Source organism: Aedes albopictus, chromosome 3 (assembly GCF_035046485.1).
Source record: "Aedes albopictus strain Foshan chromosome 3, AalbF5, whole genome shotgun sequence".
In the NCBI taxonomy this organism is placed as follows: Eukaryota; Metazoa; Arthropoda; class Insecta; order Diptera; family Culicidae; genus Aedes; species Aedes albopictus.
Window position 1 is genome coordinate 108,172,458 of NC_085138.1, and position 20,941 is coordinate 108,193,398.

Genomic DNA, 20,941 nt, shown 5'->3' on the forward strand with positions numbered 1-20,941 from the left:
TCCTACAGGAATTCTTTCAGGAATTCCTCCAAGAGTTTCTCTAAGAGTTCATCCAGGAGTTTCTACAGAAGTTTCTGCAGGAGTTTGTCCATGAACTCCTTCAGAAGTTTCCTCCAGAAGTTCTTTCAGGAGTTTCTCCAGGAATTCTTTCAGGAGTTTCTCCAAGAGTTTCTCTAAGAGTTCCCACTGGAGTTTCTACATGAGTTCCTACAGAAATTCTCCCAGTAGCTCCTCCAGGAGTTTCTCCAGGAATTTCTTAAGGAGTTATTCCAGGAATTTCTTCAGGAGTTCCTATAGCAATTCCTCCAGGATTTCCTATAGCAGTTTGTATAAGCGTTCCTACAGGAGTTCCTCCAAGAGTTTTTACAGGCGTTTCTATAGGAATTCATGCAGGAGTTCATCCAGGAGTTATTCCAGGCGTTCCTTCAGGTATTCCTACTGGAATTCTATCAGGAGTTCCTCCAAAATTTTCTCTAAGAGTTCCTCCACGAGTTTCTACAGGAGTTTTTACAGGATTTCCTCCAGCAGTTTCTTTAGAAGTTAATACAGAAGTTTCTACAAAAGTTCCTACAAGAGTTTCTTCAGGAGTTCCTGCAGGAATTCATCCAGAAATTCCTCCTGGAATGCTTTCAGGAGTTCCTTCAGGAGTTCCTCCAGGAGTTATCACATGAGTTTCTACATGAGTTTCTACCGAAATTCTCCCAGGAGCTCCTCTCGGAGTTATTCCAGGAGATCCCCCAGAAGTCATTCCAGGAGTTCCTTCAGGAGTAATTCCACGAGTTCCTACAGAAGTTCCTTCAGGAATTTATACAGGAGTTCCTACAGCAATTCCTCCTGGAGTTCCTCCAGGTGTTCCTTATGCAGTTTGTTTAAGAGTTCCTACAGGAGTTCCTCCATGAGTTTTTACAGGCGTTTCTACAGGATTTCCTACAGGAGCTCCTCCAGGAGTTCCTTCAGGAGTCCTTCCAGGAATTCTTTCAGGAGCTCCTCCAAGTGATTCTCTAGGAGTTCCTCCAGGAGTTTCTACAGGTGTTTCTACAGGAATTCCTCCAAGAGTTCCTCCAGGAGTTTCTACAGAAGTTCCTACAGAAGTTTCTAGAGGAGTTTTTCCAGGAATTCCTCTAGGAGCCCTTTCAGGAGTTCCTTCAGGAGTTCCCACAGAAATTCCCCCAGGAGGTATTTCAGCATTTCCTCCAGGAGTCATTCCAGGAGTTCCTCCGGGAGTTTCTTCAGGATTTATTCCAGGAGTTCCTACTAGAGTTTCTACAGTAGTTCCTTCAGGAATTACTCCAGGAGTTCCTGCAGGAGTTCCTGCAGGAGTTCCTTCAGTTGTTCGAATAAGAGGTCCCACAGGAGCTCCTCCAAGAGTTTTACAGGCGTTTTTTTTCAGGAATTCATCCAGGAGTTCCTCCAGAAGTTCAATCCATTCTGTTTTGCGACCACTTTAATGTGGCTTCAGGGTACAATGAACCCAACCTTTCTATTAGAGGTTTAAATATTCACAAAAGAATACGTAATATTTTTGGATTTGACACTGGAATTTTATCAAAATGTTTGTTTCCCAAGTTCACGGAAAGGCACCATCACAACTTGAGAGGATTAATTGGGGGTTTCGTGTAATTTACACATCCCGCGCTGCATTATCTACTGTCAAACTACTACTAATGATGCTGAAAGAAGACCAAACGTAAAAACCACCATAATACAAAAATAAAATCCTCATGGTTTAACCCTCCTTGTGCATTAGGATCTTTTCTGACCCCAACTGTACACTTTGCCAGCGAGCTGTTCCCAACGTGATGCATTAGGAAGGTTAATGACGGTTTTGAAAACCTCTCGTACGCAGATTGGTCATCAAATTATTGATTAGGCTCAACAATCTATCAGTTTATGGCACATCGCGACCAACCGACTCTGAATTGAGTTGATCATCAATGTATCACCTTCCCCCTTTGTCATCACGGAGAAAAATCCCACCCAATTTCTCGCTCAACTAAAAACTAACAATCTGATTTCGCTTTCTGTTCTCCATCCCCTCCCACACGCAGGTCTCCCGTACGAAATCAGCCTCTACTGGCACCAGTACCCGTACAATCTGGGCCTTGTGTTCTGCAAACTGCGCGCTCTCATCTCGGAGGCCTCCACGTACGTGTCGGTGCTGACGATAGTGGCCTTCTCGATGGAACGCTTTCTGGCCATCTGTCATCCGTTGCACCTGTACACCATGTCCGGGCTGCAGCGGCCGGTCCGCATCATCGCCGGGCTGTGGATCGTCAGTCTCTTCAGTGCTGTGCCTTTCGCCGTGTTCACCGACATCGACTACATTCTCTACCCGCCGAGTGAGTATACTGTGCTATCTATATGGAAGAAGATAATATTGTTCTAGGCTGTTCGGGTTGGTCCTAATTTGTGCATGAATGGAACCCAGGTCACAGATGGCTATTAGCAGAAAAGGCAAGACTTAGAATGAACATTCGCTCCAAAAGGCCAATATCTTGTTGTCTATTTCCTGTTTATCTAGGGTGACGAGTCAACTAGAACTGACCATGTTTTCAGCTCTAGATTCCTAAAATTGCCTATTGGTAGAGCCTTCAGTTATGAATTGTTGAATTATTCATGGAACAGAGCTAAGAAACAGGTTCAGTTGCAATTGAAATGACCTGTAGGTGATTGAATCTAGATAAGTCTAAATAACACTGGGTACCGTAAACCGGGGTCAAATTGATCATTCGGGTACTACATTGTAATTCCATGCTAGGAACTCTTAAGCGTCGTAATGATCTTAAACTTTTTACGTCATCTGATTCGTAGATGTCTAGAGATGAGTGTAGACTTTTAACTGTTTAGAAAATGTTAGTTTTGCCTTATTTTTTCAAGGAATTTGCTATGTATTTCACATTTAGCTGAAATCATTGCTACTAAACAATCAATTGCTATTATGACTTCCCGTGAATTCTCTGTTTTAACATTTTTGTGGAGCCTTAGTAGGGATGTAATGCAGCTAATCAGAAAATGAAATAGGTATAAAAAGTTCAATTTATGAAAAAATAATCATTATAAGTGATAGAAATCACTTATTTTAAATGAAATGGCCTACCTTTAGGCGTTTAAGGGGAAATTTCAAAATTTAATTTTGCATTTAAAGTAATAAATTCACTAGTAGTAAGATTTTAGACGCGTTATTCGGTTTTAGAAGAGCAAAATTAAGCGGTGACGAAAATTTTCCTTTTCATCCGATGCTTAATTGTATAAGGACTGCTCAATTTCGCCCCAAAGTGGCATTTCCAATATTTTGATATTTGAAGTTATTTAACTTAAAGTTTAAATTTGTTGATTAAAATTTTGTCATATAGTTCCACGAAGATCCACAGGGTACTGGTTTTACAGAAAATCTTTTGGCAATATTTGAACAGGCACTGATGTTATCCGCAAAAGTTGTTTTAAAGTGATCAATTTGACCCCGGATTACGGTACTTACAGTGGTTTTTAAGAAAAAAGAGACCAAATATGAATTCGTCACATTTACTATACAAAATCGTAAGCTTATCCTAATAAAGCGATTTTCTCTCTTATTATCCCATCCCCGCCTCGCACATCGCCAGCGCAAGAGAAAATCGAGGACTCAGCCTTCTGCGCGATGCTGAGCAATCCGGAAGGAATTCCCCTGTGGGAACTGTCGACATGCCTGTTCTTCGCCGGGCCAATGGTGGTGATGATTGTTCTCTACGGCCGGATGGGAATGCAAATCCGATCCCGGACGCAACGGACCGAGGAACTAGGTGGGTGTAAGCTGGTTTCAATGATTCCTAAAGAGGGAGAGACAGGAAGTGGCGGTGTTAATTGGACGCGTTGTGAGCTTTAAATCTGAGTGGGAAGTACAGGGGATACTCAAAATAACTGGGACAGGTAAAATTTTCACTTTTCAAAAAATGATCAACTCGCTGTAACTTTTTGAATAGGGCATCAAATATTCTCAAATTTTCACTGTAAGTTCATCAACTAGTTGTGTATCAGTGAACAAAATTTGGATAAGATCGAGCCATTCTACACGAAGTTATAAAGGTTCTAGAAAAAGATATAATTATCCGATAGCCAACTTTGAGCTGTTATATCTCCGGATTCAATGAACCGAATGCAATGAAATTTTGATAATTTATGACTTATATAATGAACTTTGAAAAACAGTTTACATAATTTGAAATTATTAATAAGAAAAAAAGTTAAGGCGATTTCATTTATTCTATGTTTTTTTAGTAAATTTATCTATTTTTCATATGCATCCCATTACTTTTTCAATTTAATGCCGGCTATTTGGTTGCTTTCCTTTAAAACATAAATATGTTCAAGTCAATTAGAGGGAATTTAAATGAACTATAATTACTATCTCGAATTTTGAAACGATGATGAAGTTTTGAAATAATTGGTGTTATATTAGAAAAATAATCCAATCGTTATAATTTTCTTTCGTGTAAAGAATTTTTAAGTTTAGTCAAAAGTTTTTTATAGTTCATTATATAAGTCATAAATGATCAAAATTTCATTGCATTCGGTTCATTGAATCCGGAGATATAACAGCTCAAAGTTGGCTATCGGATAATTATACCTTTTTCTAGAACCTTTATAACTTCGTGTAGAATGTCTCGATCTTTTCCAAATTTTGTTCACTGATACACAACTAGTTGATGAACTTACAGTAAAAATTTGAGAATATTTGATGCCCTCTTCGAAAAGTTACAGCGAGTTGAACATTTTTCGAAAAGTGAAAATTTTACCTGTCCCAGTTATTTTGGGTAACCCCTGTAAGTGGTACCGTAAATCGAGGATAAATTCATTGCTCTGGGATTTAAAGACATTATAATGCTAGCAAATATATAGTGTAAATCTAAAATGGCATATAATTACGAAAACATGCTACTTAGAACACATAACAGAAATTCGAAGGTCTGTTTCAATGAGCACTAGAGCGGCATTGATTACTTCAAAATTTTATTTAGAAATTCTGTGGTTTTCTTCGTTAACGTACTGAAAAGGGATTCATTTATCCTCGCCTAGCGGTACCACATGAATGATTTGTTTCGGGTCGATCTGCGGACGTTTGCCCTCATACTCCCCCACTTAAAAAAAACATTTTCCTCGACATGATGAGCAGCCCAAACCCGAAAGCCGGGTGTAAGTGAGCAAATAGTGAACGTGAAAGTGGATTCACATCAAATAAATTATGTTTGCCTGCCAACTACCGTAGCGTCCCTCAAAGCGATTGTCGTCCGATGGGGAATTGAATTTGATTCTCGTTTTGCTTGCTTCTTCCATGTTCCCTGCTGTGCACAGGAGTGCGGAATGGTTCCGTCAACGGTCCATCACGAGTATCCCAGTCGCGGAAAGCGATCATCCGGATGTTAGGTGAGTACCCTGAACGCTAATCGGAATGGGAGTTTTCGCGAAATTCAATCAAATGGTATGGTTGCGCCACAAAGCTGCGAGTGATGATTCAATTTATGTAGCTTAAGGCGAAACTGGAAGCATTTCCTCATTATTTTTTTTTTGTTTTTTATTGGATAACAAAGCAATATTTTCAAAATCGGTTTTCGTGCACATGTAGAGTATGGATCAAGGTATTTCCTCATTTTTTTCCTGGTGGAAAATGTTTTTCGTTTTTGCAGAAATAATTTTTTTGTGAAATTTTGTTTAAAAATGGTTTCTGAAAAAAAAACGAAAAACATTTTCCACCAGAAAAAAAAATCAGGAGATACCTTGATCTATACTCTACATGCGCACGAAAACCGATTTTGAAAATATTGCTTCGTTATTTAATAAAAAAAATCAAAAACCAAAAAGTGAGGAAATGGATCCAGTTTCGCCGTAAGTCAAGATTTTTTTTTTGTCAGAAATAACCATCATGGATTTGAACCAAATTTGGATGGAATGTTTGTTCTGTTTAAAGAGAAGCAAAACTTTTTTTTCACATGTGTCGGAACACTTTGCAGTCTTCGGCAAAGTTTTTCGGCATATCCTAGGCTCATTAGTTAGATTGCTTTATACGAAAAATTTCAATATATGAGAAAAATGCAAAAAAGCACGTTTTCCCATACTAAATTTCATACAAAATTCAATCGCAATGCGGAATATGTAGAAGCAACCAATCGCTCCCAAATTTTGCACAGTTGTTTTAGACGCTAAAAGGAATCGAAAAAGCTTTGTTCCGAAAAATCGACTTTGTTGGCCCAGTCTACTTTATATAAACTAATGAGAATCGCGCTACAATATTCGTTGGTCAGTCGGTTTTCTCGGTAGAGCCATGCAAGCGATAGTGTGGAATGCGGAATCAGATTAGCTTGAGAATTTTCGAATGGCAGACAATTTTCAGGTAAGAGTGATGGGGGTGCGAGTGAAAAATCCGGGATCAGAATCGCGCTACAATATTCGTTGGTCAGTCGGTTTTCTCGGTAGGGCGATGGAAGTGCGAGTGAAAAATCCGGGTTCAGAATCGCGCTACAATAATCGTACAGGGGTTACTCAAAATAACTGGGACAGGTAAAATTTTCACTTTTTAAAAAATGTTCAACTCGCTGTAACTTTTCGAAAAGTGCGTCGAATATTCTCATTTTTTTACTGTAAGTTCATCAACTAGTTGTGTATCAGAAGTCCAATTTTGGAGAAAATCGGACCATTGTCCACGGAGTTATAAAGATTCTAGAAAAAGGTAAAATTATCCGATAGCCAACTTTGAGCTGTTATATCTCCGGATTCAATGAACCGAATGCAATGAAATTTTGACCATTCATGACTTGTATAATGAGCTATGAGAAACCGTTGACCTAATTTAAAATTCTTAACACGGAAGAAAATTATAACGATTAGATTATTTTTCTAATAAAACACCAAATTATCCAAAACTTCAACATCGTTTCAAAATTCAAGATGCAAATTTAAGTTCAATTAATTTCCCTCTAACTGACTTATATATAAATGTGTTTTGAAGGAAAGTTACAACATAGCCGCTAATAAATTGAGAAAGTAATGGGATGCATATTAGAAATTGATGAATTTACTAAAAAATCGTGAATTGAATGAAATCGTTATAACTTTTTCTCTTGTTAAAAATTTAAAGTTAAGTTAAACGTTTTTAAGAGTTCATCATATAAGTCATGAATGATCAAAATTTCATTGCAATCAGTTCATTGAATCCGGAGATATAAAAGCTCAAAGTTGGCTATCGAATAATTATACCCTTTTCAAGAATCTTCATATCTTCGTGAAGAATAGCCCGATCTTTTCCAAATTTGAACCACTGATACACAACTAGTTGATGAACTTACAGTAAAAATTTGAGAATATTTGATGCCCTTTTCAAAAAGTTACAGCGAGTTGAACAATTTTGAAAAGTGAAAATTTTACCTGTCCCAGTTATTTTGAGTATCCCTGTAGATCAGTCGGTTTCCACGGTAGGGCGATGGAAACGCGAGCACGAAATCCGGGATCAGTGGTCATCGTGATCAAATAAATCATAATCGTGATGAAGACCGCGACGTGTATTTCCATATAACTAGTGGATCATATCACCTAACAGAGGTGGCTCCTAGATCCACACCTTACCCTACCCTACTAACCACCATTCCTTCCCGTGACAACTGTGGGGATGCTGTGGATTCCATGGTTTCTAGTAGCAACGGTTGTCGAACTAACATTCCTTTTCTTTCCTGATGACCGTAAGGACGTGGCCAGCGCCGTTATTGACTTTAAATAGCTGAACTCTCGAATTGTGCACATTGAGAATGGTTAGCTAGTCCGAAGCTTTCACATTCATTGGCTCTCTGTGCAACTTCGATTGTTCTGGTCAATCACGGAGTAGCAACTACGATGTGTACGGTTATCTTTGCTTTGCTTTTGCTTTGCTTTGCTTTGCTCAGTCTACTTTATATAAGAGGAATTCCACGGAGTCATGTCAGTCGATCCTGAGCGACCATTTCAAAAATATCTGAAACTTTGCACAGTTTTTCAATTTCATATAAATCGCCATTTTTTGATATTAAACCTTCATATTCACTCACGACTAACTTTTCAAAAGGGTGTATGCGAAAATAGTTCTAAAATATTCTAAAAGCTGTACAGCAAAAACGGATTGTTCGATTGTTATAAATTTTTCAGCAAAGTTAGATAACTAAATGATGATTCCTTAGAAAATATACACTGTAAAAAATTTCTTTTTCTACTTTGAAAAAATATGATATTTGTCACAAAAACTCAAATATCTCAAAACCCTATCTTTTTACCAACTTCAATTTTTTAGGGGAAATGGCCCATTATATCAGCTATCTACCATAAAATTTTGGTGATGGTAAACTGATAAACAAAAAAGTTATGACATTTCAAACATTTCACAATTTTTACATTTAGTAACAAAAAAAATTTTTTTCTGTGTAAATTATTTCGAGAATTATATTTTGATGCTGATTTTATTGTAAAGGCTACCGCCTGAATTAAACAAGTTGTTTTCATGATACTTTAGTTTGATTATTCGTAATTACTATAGTATCTATTTGAAACTTAGACGCGATCCAGTGTTGTGATCAAAAATATTGAGATTGTCATACTTTTTATTGTACGTGACTGGTGAAAAAATCCCTTGATAGTGTTGAAAAGCTGTTGATTATAAGAAAAATGGAATTGAATTTATTTTTAAGACAAAAGCTGTATAATAAAAGTTTTTTTATACGCGTATACGTCTAGTTTATCCGCAAAAAAATCCCTCTTAGAGAACAGACTTTATGATCGGAAGAATGCGAGTAACTTCAACAACAACAAATGCATAAGAGGTACATACCACAGACAAACAGACGAAACGCCTAGAACAATTTTAGTGAAAATTCATCGCCCAGTTCACACTATCACCACCTGGTGGAAATGTTTCACGAAACACTGCGTTGTGCAATATCGTCATCAGAAGGCGCTAGTGTGAAACGTCAAACGTAAAGAAAAACGATGGGCGCTCTTCTTGTTATGAAAGCCACAACCAAGATTCAAAATGATCGTTGAAGGCGTGGTCAATGAAAATTTCGCCAGTGTTACGTTTGTTTGTCTGTATACATACCTGACAATGCTCACGAAAAAAACAAAAAAATACTACCGCTATGAATATTAAAAATTGTATAGTATTTTTTTTCTTCAGCCACCAACACCAAACAAGTAAGTTAAAATTAATAAGTGATTTTGTTTATTATAATCTAACGAACAAGATGAACAGTCGCTTTCTCAAAGGTCTTCAACTCAACGCTCTCTTGTAGACCGTTTGATGAAAAAAAATGTTCAAAAGAGTTACGAAATCTCACCGAAAGCACCATAGATAAACTGAAAGAGACTGGTTATGCCCAAATGTCCACATTGTGTACAAAATTACGCATTTGCACGTCCTGCCGTCTAGAATTTGACAAACGAGCCATCTGTATATCATCGGTAAAGCAGGGCGCAGGAAGTTCGAAAACGACAACAACTGAGAAATTGCCATCAGCGACATCTGTTTAAACAATTTAATTACGCCCCTTTTCAAAAATGCCCTGTAATATTCTTCAACATCTATACCCATTTCAATATTTTTAACGTTGCAAAACACGCTTTCAACATTCATCTTGAAGAAGAGGGAAAACACTTGTCCTCAAATGTAACAGCAAATTAATGAATAAACGACTAATGCGCGGAGGGCGTGATAAAATCGGAACATTACGGTACATAGTATATTATATTATATGTATATATAATATATAATAAAAACAACTTGTTTTACTCACGCAAGGCCATTAACAATAAAATCAGCATCAAACTTCAATTTCCGGCCGAAATAATTTACACTAAAAAAAATTATTACTAAATGTGAAAATTGTGAAATGTTTGAATTGTCATAACTTTTTTGTTTATTTTCATGGTAGATTGCTAATACAATGGACCGTTTTCTCTAAAAAATTACGTTGGTAAAAAGATAGGGTTTTGAGATATTTGAGTTTTTGTGACAAAAATGATATTTTTTAATGTTAAAAAAGATTTTTTTCACAGTGTATATTTTCTTAGGAATCGCCATTTAGTTATCTAACTTTGCTGAACAATAAAATCAGCATCAAATCGCGATTCCCGGCCGAAATAATTTACACAGAAAAATTTTTTTTACTAAATGTAAAAATTGTGAAATTTTTGAAATGTTATAACTTTTTTGTTTATTAGTTTACCATCACCAAATTTTTATGGTAGATTGCTAATACAATGGACCGTTTTCCCTAAAAAATTCAAGTTGGTAAAAAGATAGGGTTTTGAGATATTTGAGTTTTTGTGACAAAAATGATGTTTTTCAATGATAAAATAGATTTTTTTTCACAGTGTATATTTTCTTAGAAATCACCATTTAGCTATCTAACTTTGCTGAAAAATTCATAACAATCGAACAATCCGTTTTTGCTGTGCATATTTTTGAATATTTTTGAACCATTTTCACATACACCCTTTTGAAAAGTTAGTCGTGGCTCTAAATAAAAATTTGATATCGAAAAATGGCGATTTAGATGGAACTGAAAAACTGTGCAAAGTTTCAGTTCAATAGAAAATCATGAATTAAAAATTTTCCTTAATTTTGATGCTGTTGCTTGGAATCGCTCATAAACTAAATATAAAAATAGTTTTTTACACTCCACTTAACTAAATTGTGAACAATAGTGATGCGACGAACAAAAATAGGACAATTATACGTAGGAATTAAACACACAATGACAAAAAACAGAACTCTATGATCCCAAGAAGACGGCAAAATAAACGTCGGAAAATAGATAACCTCTTGTAACGAGGCTACAAAATATATTCCACCTCCTAAGGTCTGTATCCGCAATAATCCGGACACAGAAACACGGCTGTAACACTGCAATGGATCGATAAAATTGGCCAAAATTTTCACTGGAAACTCTTGGGTGTATGTTTATTATTTTAGCAAAATTTTATGTAAATCGGTTCTGTACTTTTTGTTGTAGCAATGTAACAGTAAAACGTGCGCAAATGAATGTTGTACAGCACCTTGTTTAGCATGTTAGCGCTGTAACTTTTGAAATTGGCAAAGGAAATGGCTGAAACTTTGAGCACAAACCTTTCAGTATACATCTACTGCATCGGCAAAATTTCAAAAAAATCGATGCACTATCAACAATTTTATAGTCAAAACACGTATTGGGACTAACCGTGGTTTTAGCCCTTTCGACAGCAATTAGTGAGCACCTCTAATGGTTCCGATTGTACTGTTGAAAGTACTATTCCAATAATCATGAAATTTTGCGGACATAATATATACATGATTAACTAACTTCTGTGAAAATTTCATAAAAATTAGCAGAGGTATTCGATAGTTATGAATTGGCATATATAGCATATGAAAAATACGGAAAATATTCGAAAATACTCACCCACATCAGTTGTGATAGCTTTCCAACCAGTTGATTAAAATTGATGAAATTTTGCAAGAAAGAGTATGAATGTATATCATGACTGCTCACAAAATTTCATCATTATCCTAAATGTACTTTGGACTGCAGTGGAAAAATACCATCAGTCATGCAGATGAAAATTGGTCATGATTGTACAAAATACTTGAACTTGAACTCTTTTTGTTTTTGAGCTACAATTAATAGTATCGCACCGATCTTCATCAAATTTTGCTCAAATAATAAACATACACCAAAGAATTTCCAGTGAAAATTTTATCCCATTGTATCGATCCATTGCAGAGTTACAGTCGTGTTTCTGTGTCCGGATTATTGCGGATACAGACCTTATGTACATCACTGAGCCACGTGGGCGAAACGTTCTGTGTCTCTGACTCTCTATAAGCGGTTTTAATTCGCTAAAGGGTATCTAAGTTTGTCAAAACAAAAACGCAGAATATTTTGCTTACCGGATAAAGTTATCCGAATACGAACTAAACCAACGAATGACCTCGGGAATGTTCGGTTCGGCTCTAATGCAAAAAGAGCCATTATATTTCAAGGGGCGTTAATCGAATGCTAACTATCTAGCAGTGAAGACGATCCATGAGTCGTCAGTGTGACAAGTGATTGACAAAAAGAAAAGTTAACTATACAGAAATCAGGAAAAACTGGTTAGTAATATCAAGAAACTTATTCTACAATAGATTTAAATGACGTTGTTACAGAAACAGAAAATATACGGCACTTGGGACACCTCGGTAGAACAACCACGTGTGCGAAGTTTCGAGAAGACCAAGGTAACTATTGTTAACTTATAGCCTTATAGGCTTGCAGGATGTGCATAGAATTGATCGAATCTTGAAATCGTTTGAAGAATAAACGCTCCTAACGAAGGTCCTACGGGCCCTCAGGCAACAAGTTCTGGTAGAATTGCCTGAGGGTTCTGGGCACGTGTCGGACTGAAAAGCCAAACCCTCAAATAAGCTCCGAGAGTTTGGCCAGCCGGTTACTCGGCACAACCCCGGCGACCATCATCAGCAAGCCGAACCGCCCGTCGACATCCACCGCCGCCTCCGTAGGCCCTGAGCGGCGTCACTTGCCAATACCCATCGACCCCGTCGTCGGCGTCGAGCCGAGTCGTCTGACGTCACCATCTGTCGGCCGCGAGCTTTCGTGGCGGGCTGACCATTGGCGTAGCTAGGGGGGGTTCCAGGGGTGCCTGGCACCCCCTAGAACATATTCGGCACCCCCTAGAATTTTTCCTAAAATTTTTAAATTTTAGTAAAAAGTAGTATGTTTTTTAAAAACCTAAAATTTAAAACTTTACACAATAATTCTAATATTTCGTAATGACACATGTGAACAAAACTTAAGCTCACCCGGATTTACTTATATATAACTGTTGTTCGTTTTGTATATTGATAGGAACAATCAATAGATTCTTCCAGAAATACCTCTATCTATTCATACAGTGATTCCTTTTTGGATTCAATTCGATATTGCTTCAATAAACTTCCCTTAGGATACTCGAGGCAGGCATGATGGGGTTATACTTAGTAGAAATTTCTGCAGAGATTGATCCAGCAAATTCTGCTAGGATTTCTTTGGAAGTTCTTACTATGCTTCTCATCGGAATTCTTCTAGGGATTCCTCCAAAAATTTCTATTGGAATTTTCTACAGGAATTTCTGGTGGAATTATTCAAGCAATCTTCCTGGGATCCTTTCAGAAGTTCGTCCGGTGATTCCTTTACGAATTCTTTCAGAGATTTTTTCAGAAATTCCTCATGGAATTCCTTCAGGCGCTTATATTGGCCTTCCTCCGGGAATTGTGGCTAGGATTCCTCGAGCAACTCCTGCTGCGATTTTTCCAGCAATGTCAGTCCTCATCTACAAATTCTCACTGTGGTACCTTCTGGAATTCTACTAGGAAAGTTCTTCTGGAAATCCTTCAGGAAGATCTCCCTGTGATTTTTCTATAAAATCCCATCATTGATTCTTTCATACATTTCTTCAAGGATATATCCAGGACTTTCTACAGAGGTTCTTCCAGAAATTCCACAGGGGATTTCCCCAAGAATTTCTATTGACCTTCCTCCATGAATTTCAGCTGGAATTCTTCAAGCAATTCCCATTAGGACTCCTTCAGAAATACTTCTAGGGATTTCTCCTGGCATACTTACTTGCTGCTATAGTTTCGAGAAATCTTCCTGAGATTCCTCCAGAAATTCCTCCTGCGATTCCATCAGGAATTCCTCCACTACACTTCTAACGATTCCTTCAAGGAGAACTGTAGGTATCCCTCCAAGCAGTGTTGGTAAAAACTCAAATTCTCAAATCTCATGGTTGAGTTGTTTCACGCGCGATTCATGACTCACCAATTTCACCGCCAAAAAAAATCATGCATGAGTTAACTCATGATTTCATTCATTGCTTTATTTCTTGGTGTTGTTATTATTTACATCGAAGTTTTTAGGATTGCATGATAGAATGAAAGCAACCCAAAGCGTACAACAACATTAAATGTCGTTCAAATTGATTTGAATTCGTTTTACAAGAAAATGAGATTTTGACGCTTGACTCGTGAGAGCGAGATTTTGCATGAAAAACTCGCGCGTGAGAAAACGATTCAGAATCGCGCGCGAGTTTGCTCATGCAGGAGCGGCTCATGAGTGTGCTTTGAGTGTGAGTTTACCAACGCTGTCTCCAAGCATTTGTTAGTGGAATTCTCTTAAGACACCCCTGGCATTGCTGATTCTAGGATTTCTCAAGAAATTACTTCTATGATAGCTCCAGGAATTCTAAGAATTCCTCCAGATATTCCAGCTGTGACTGCTCTAGCAGTTCATGCGGTTCTTCCTCCAGAAATTCTAACTGTGGTACTTCCGAAATTATGCTACGGATTCTTCTAGAGCTTTCTCCTGGCTTTTTTTTTCTCAGACCTTTTCAGGCAATCTTCCTGGAATTCTTGAAGAAATTCCTTTGGTTTCTCCACCAGGGATTTCTCCAATGACTCATCCAGGAATTCCTCCAGAGATTTTATCCAAAGATTTCTCCAAAAAATCCTCAGAGAATTCCTGCAGAAACTCTTTTTGGCCTTCCTCCAAGCATACCTAAAACAACTCCTCATGTGATTCTTCCATCAATTCCTCCAGAAATTTTTCCTAGTGATTCCTATACGAATTTGTCCCAGCATTATGGCTGGAATTCTTCCTGAGATTCTTTCAGAAAATCCTCCTACGATTCCTTCATGGCCTTCTCTATAGATTCTTACAGAATACCGGTTCTTGCAGGGATTTCTTTGGGTATTCCAAGGATTTTTTCTTTGGATTCATCCCGGCATTCCTGATGGGGTTTCTCTAGAAATTTCTTCTAGGATTTCAGCTGAGGTTTCTACAGTGATACATCCCAGAATACTTCTAAGAATACCTCCTGAAATTTTTCCTGTGATTTCTTCCGAAACTCTCCGGTGACTCCTCCAAGATTGTTTATCCAAGATATTTTGTCCACGGATGCTCTCATAAATTTCCCATGGGATTCCTAGAGGAACTCCTCTTGGCCTTCATCCAGGAATTTCAGCTGGATTTCTCAAGCTATTCCTGCTGTGGTCTTCCAGAAATTCCTCCTAGAACTCCTCCAGTCATTCTTACTGTAATACCTCCCAGATTTTTTTTTACGGATTCTACTAAGATTTTTCCAGGGATTCCTTCAAAAACTTGCTGGGATTATTCAAGACAATCTTCCTAGGAGTCTTGCAGAAGTATCTTCGGTGTGTCCTCCTAGAAATCTTTAAAAAATCTGGGATGTCTCCAAAAATGTCTTGTTGGACTTCTCCAGGAACTCCTCTTAGAAGTCCATAAGCGATTCTAAAGACTCATCCAGGAAAATCCTATGAAATTCACGAAAAAAATCCTAACAAATTCCCAAAGAAGTGGCAGGAAAAAAATCCATCAAAATTAACTGAGAGCTTTTAAAGTAGTTGCCAAAAGAATTAATAAAAAAAAACTATCAGAGGAATTCCTGATGAAAATAGTAAGACTTTTTAAAGAAATTGGCCGAATCCAATCTCAAAATAAATTTCCAAAATATATTGTATAAAATTCCACAAACAAATTTTAAAGAAATTCCCAAAGACTTTTCTGAAGAAAATTTAGAAAGAATTCTAAAAGTAATTGCAGTGATAGAATTTTTAAAGAACCGCCAGTGATTTTTTTTTTTTCAAAGAAATTCTCGAAGGAAATCTCTAAGAAAATTGCCGAATCAATTTCCAAAGGAATTACCGAAGAAGTTCCTAAAGTAATAATAAAAGTTTTCAAGATTTCTCAAGGATTTGATAATAAAATTCACAAATAAATGTTCAATGCAAGTAACATCGTAAATGCCCAAGGTGTTCCGAAATCATCTGCTGCAGGAATTCCTTACATAATTACTGAAGAAATCTAAAAGAAATTGTCTAAATAATTTCTATTTTAATTATAGAAGCGATTTATTGAAGAACTTCCGAAAGAATTTTGAAAAGAATTGGTGAAGAAATACCTCATAGCATAGATAACACTAGTTTACAGCATTTTTGAACTCGGTAAGCTGATGATCATTTTTGGTGTAGAATCATGCCCTGAGTTCGAAAACGCGAAAGAAAAAAATTTCAGTAGAGCGGAAATTTTTTCGACTTTCCATACAAGGTTGATGATTTGAAATCGATTTTTGTTCTATTTTTAAGCAAAGTCGCTCGCTTCAAACATCTCATTCTCCGTAATCAATGCTCAGATTGAGCTGAAATTTTTACTGTAACTCGCCTACATATGATATGTCAAATAAAGGTCGAGAAAGAATTTTTAAGTTGGTTTTTTCTTATTGAAAAAAATACATTTCTTCAAATGTCAATTTCTTGATTTTGCTTTGGCTGACCAAGCCATGTGGGAAATTACACTGTTGAAAATGCTTTGACATCCATGTGCACAACAGAACATGTGCTCGATGAACAAATTGAGATTTGAAATTATGAAAAGAAATCCACGTACTCCGGTGAGACTCGAACTCACGACTCCCAATTCGCTAGACGGGCGCTTCTATTCCTTCAAGCTACGGAGTCACTCGACTATCTCCGTCGCCAGCAGGCCTAGAACTGAACTCGATTCCACAATCGCACATGGTTATCTTCTTTTCACAATCCAAACCCCCTTCGGATGGGATTAGATGAACATCTAACACATTGTCTGTTGTGCACATGTATGTCAAAGCGGGAGAGGAAGTTATTTTTAATTGTCGAGAGCTTCGGGCACTGCCTTCCAATCACTTATTGGTATGGCAATTAGTGTGATTGGAAGGCAGTGCCCGAAGCTCTCGACAATTAAAAATAACTTCCTCTCCCGCTTTGACATACATGTGCACAACAGACAATGTGTTAGATGTTCATCTAATCCCATCCGAAGGGGGTTTGGATTGTGAAAAGAAGATAACCATGTGCGATTGTGGAATCGAGTTCAGTTCTAGGCCTGCTGGCGACGGAGATAGTCGAGTGACTCCGTAGCCTGAAGGAATAGAAGCGCCCGTCTAGCGAATTGGGAGTCGTGAGTTCGAGTCTCACCGGAGTACGTGGATTTCTTTTCATAATTTCAAATCTCAATTTGTTCATCGAGCACATGTTCTGTTGTGCACATGGATGTCAAAGCATTTTCAACAGTGTAATTTCCCACATGGCTTGGTCAGCCAAAGCAAAATCAAGAAATTGACATTTGTAAGGTGCTACGGTCACCCTTACCGTATTCGGTCGGCCGAGGACCGACCCGTCGAGAGTCCGACTGCACACTAATTGCCATACCAATAAGTGATTGGAAGGCAGTGCCCGAAGCTCTCGACAATTAAAAATAACTTCCTCTCCCGCTTTGACATACATGTGCACAACAGACAATGTGTTAGATGTTCATCTAATCCCATCCGAAGGGGGTTTGGATTGTGAAAAGAAGATAACCATGTGCGATTGTGGAATCGAGTTCAGTTCTAGGCCTGCTGGCGACGGAGATAGTCGAGTGACTCCGTAGCTTGAAGGAATAGAAGCGCCCGTCTAGCGAATTGGGAGTCGTGAGTTCGAGTCTCACCGGAGTACGTGGATTTCTTTTCATAATTTCAAATCTCAATTTGTTCATCGAGCACATGTTCTGTTGTGCACATGGATGTCAAAGCATTTTCAACAGTGACATTTCTTCAAATTTTTTTGGGAATTTCGCTAAAATTTAAGAAGATCGTCCCTAAAACCCGCCAAAATCTTGAATTTCATCAATCTGACGCAAAACCTGCATTCAGATGATTGAATGGTATTGTATTCAACTTTTAATTTATGGAAAAAGATTTAAAATTGGTTGAACAAAACGCAATATATATAAATTTTAGTAAATTACATATTTTGAAAAGTTGCAAAACTCGATATTAAGCTAAAACTCAAAAACTGTTCTACTTTTAATTTTTTGAAGGTCGGTTTCGAAATCAGCACCAAATTGTGGATCAAAAATTTTGGTCGTTGACAGAAGTTCACGACTTTCGTTTTATTTTGTAAACTTGTGTAATGGATGTCCAAAAAATCGACGAAAATCGAAAAAAAGTAGAATGACTTGGCGATACATTTCCAAAAAAAAAAATGTGAGGGTGTTCCCGGAGTCAATGTCGAATGAATCACCAAAGGCATCACTAAAAGAATTCCCAAAGGAATTGCCTGAAGAGAAATTAGAGAATTTTAAAAAGCAATTATCTAAAAATTGTTCACATTAACAAAACATCGCTTGAAAGACTTCTAAAAAATTGACGAAGAAACTCCCGAGAAAACATTTCAAAGGATTTGCTAATGAAGTAAAAAAAAACAAATAAACGGCTAGTGGAATTGCCAAAGAACTTTCCAAAGTAATTTCCGATGAAATTTTCAAAGGATGCGTAAAAGGTGTTCAGTCTCAAATTCCAGACATATTAACAAATAAATTCTTAAAGAAATTGCCGAAGAAATTTGTCAATTTCAAAGGAATTGAAATGAAATTGAAATGAGAGATCTCTAAAAGAAGTCTTAATTCAAATAAATTGCAAAACAATTTCCAAATAAATTGCCGGGAGTATTCCCTGAGGCAATACCGAAACAATGTTTTGCCGAAAACACAAATTTCTTTATTATATTATAGAGTAGAATCAAAATCCTGAAGAGAAAAATCGAAATTCGCTATTAATGTTGCGGTCAAACCAAAAATGCAAATGTGTATTCTGCTTTTACGAGTTCAATGCCACAAAAGTTCAGCTTATTGGACGCAGTGGCTTAATTTCCACAACATGGGAGAAAAAAAAACTCTTACAATTGTTCTTGAAAACTATTTTATAAGGGTTGTTATCATGCAATAAAACAAAGAGGATGTCACGATGAATACAAGTTAAACGCAAATTTGTGGATATTTGATAGTTTCCGAGATTTACACTTCTAATAAATGCTCTGAAAATGTATTCTCAATCAATATATTCAATCCACAAAGGGGTTGTGATGATTGTAAAGTTCGAACTGAAAATACAAATTCCATGTATTATAGGTAATCAAGTTATCAAGTTCTTAAACCTCACATGACGGAGAGAGTGTTAAGTTAGTACAACGGTTCGGATATTTAAAAAAAAAACTGTTCTTTAAAATAAAGCGCGTTTGAAATTTCGGGCTTATTTGTCCCGCGATATTTTTGTACTAAGAAAATAAAGGTGGATCGGTATTTCTTTTTGCAAAAAAAAAGCAAAATAACCTGGAAGCCACTGAAACTGGCACCCCCCAGGCACCCCCTAGGAAAAAATCCTAGATACGCCAATGGGGCTGACGTCACCCATTCGCAGCACATCAGAGCTCTATGTTGCATGCATGCTACGATTGAAAGCTCCACCGAAACCGCCTCGGTGACACGACACCGCAGCAACTTCCATCGCGCGCAACATCAGTGCTACAACCCAATGCCTGAATAATGAGTATTCAGTGGCATTGCTGAATAATGAGTATTCAGTGTCTAGACGCCATGATAGTGTTCGGCGCAGTGGTAAAACAAATTATTGTAAACTACACCCTCACCATCTACCCACAAATAACCTACACAAGCTTAAATTCACCAAACCCGACAGCCCTACGCTAAGCAACCAGCGATACAAACGTAGCGGTATCCCTATAACCTCCATGAAGAAGGCCCAAACCAAGGGTCGAAACGTCGGATGAAATAGTATCACCCCGCTTATAATTTATCCGGACCGAAAAGCCAATCATAGAGGGATAACTCTGCCAATCCGTCGGTCGTTTCCACAATCAGCTCAACGAAGAAAACAATAAATTAACTTTTAAAATTCATATATTGCGTAACTTTGGAAAACATTAACACTCCGAATACCGTGATATAAAACTTTACGCGGAATACCGTGATCAGAAAAAGTGGGATCCCTAGCTACGATGAATTGCAGCTCTCGACGAACAATCGCTCCAGTGCTCTTGCCAAGCACCCTAGAGGGTAAGGGTCTTCAGAAAAGTTGCCTAGATTGATTGGTGCTACATTTTTATGTATTTGGTTTTGATCTACAACAGGGGATGGCCAAAATGTTTGGAACAGGCAACTTTTTTTTCTCTCACAAAAAAGTTCAACATGCTGTAACTTTTCATAGAGTGCATAAAAATATCTCAAATTTTGACTGTTTGTCAACCTATTTTATGTGTATCATTGGTACAAATTTGGGCTCGATTGGTTAATCTTTCGCAAAGTTAAAATCGTTCGGGTAAAACACTATTTTTTTATACAACTCATTTTTGAGCTGTCATATTTCGGAAACCAGTGAACTGAATTGAATGAAATTTTGAACGTACACTTACAATATGTATATGCTTCACAAACGTTGCAAACAGTTATCATAGATTGACACTTTTTGGATTTTTTTTTTCGAAAAAATGTAATTTTTTACATCAATGTCAGTAAATTTTAATGTTGATATCCAAAGGCTTTCCACTTCTGTTCTCAAGTTATCTCTAATAAAATATATAAGAGCCTATTAAGATTGAAGAAAGAACACATTTAGTAATTTGTGCGTGGTATTGAAGCAGTCAGTAGTGTGCGCGCGGTAGTTCGGCAGCAGCAAAGTTTCGCGCGCTCGCTTTGCTAGATTTTCGCGAGAGTGAGTTTTTGGAGGCAAAGTGTACAGGCCGCGTTTTCATTCGGTCGTCGTCGTCTATTTGACTGCTCATCTTCGTACGGGGTGATTTAGTGAGTTTTTGGAGGAAAAGTTTACAGGCCGCGTTTTCATTCGGTCGTCGTCGTCGTCTATTTGACTGCTCATCTTCGTACGGGGCGATTTATGATACGATAAATGCAACAAACAACATTTTTTGCGATTTTAGTCAACAGACATTGAAATGTTCGTCACGTCAAGTGTCGGCCCAAGTTCCAAAGCCACGTTGATTCAAATCACTTTATTTTCTCTTTCGTTAATTTTCGCACTTCGAAAACTA

At 37.5% G+C, this 20,941-nt stretch overlaps 1 protein-coding gene across 6 annotated transcripts in view; it reads left to right on the top strand.

Annotated features, from left to right (window-relative positions):
- The window catches only part of LOC109416018 (neuropeptide F receptor), a 410,464-nt gene that overhangs the window by 263,336 nt on the left and 126,187 nt on the right, over positions 1-20,941 (top strand). For all 6 annotated transcript variants that reach the window (XM_062859327.1, XM_062859331.1, XM_062859332.1 and 3 more), the window contains 3 exons: positions 2,049-2,339; positions 3,603-3,779; positions 5,329-5,400. In XM_062859327.1, the coding sequence (XP_062715311.1) occupies positions 2,049-2,339; positions 3,603-3,779; positions 5,329-5,400 (540 nt within the window). The remainder of the gene's footprint in view (positions 1-2,048; positions 2,340-3,602; positions 3,780-5,328; positions 5,401-20,941) is intronic.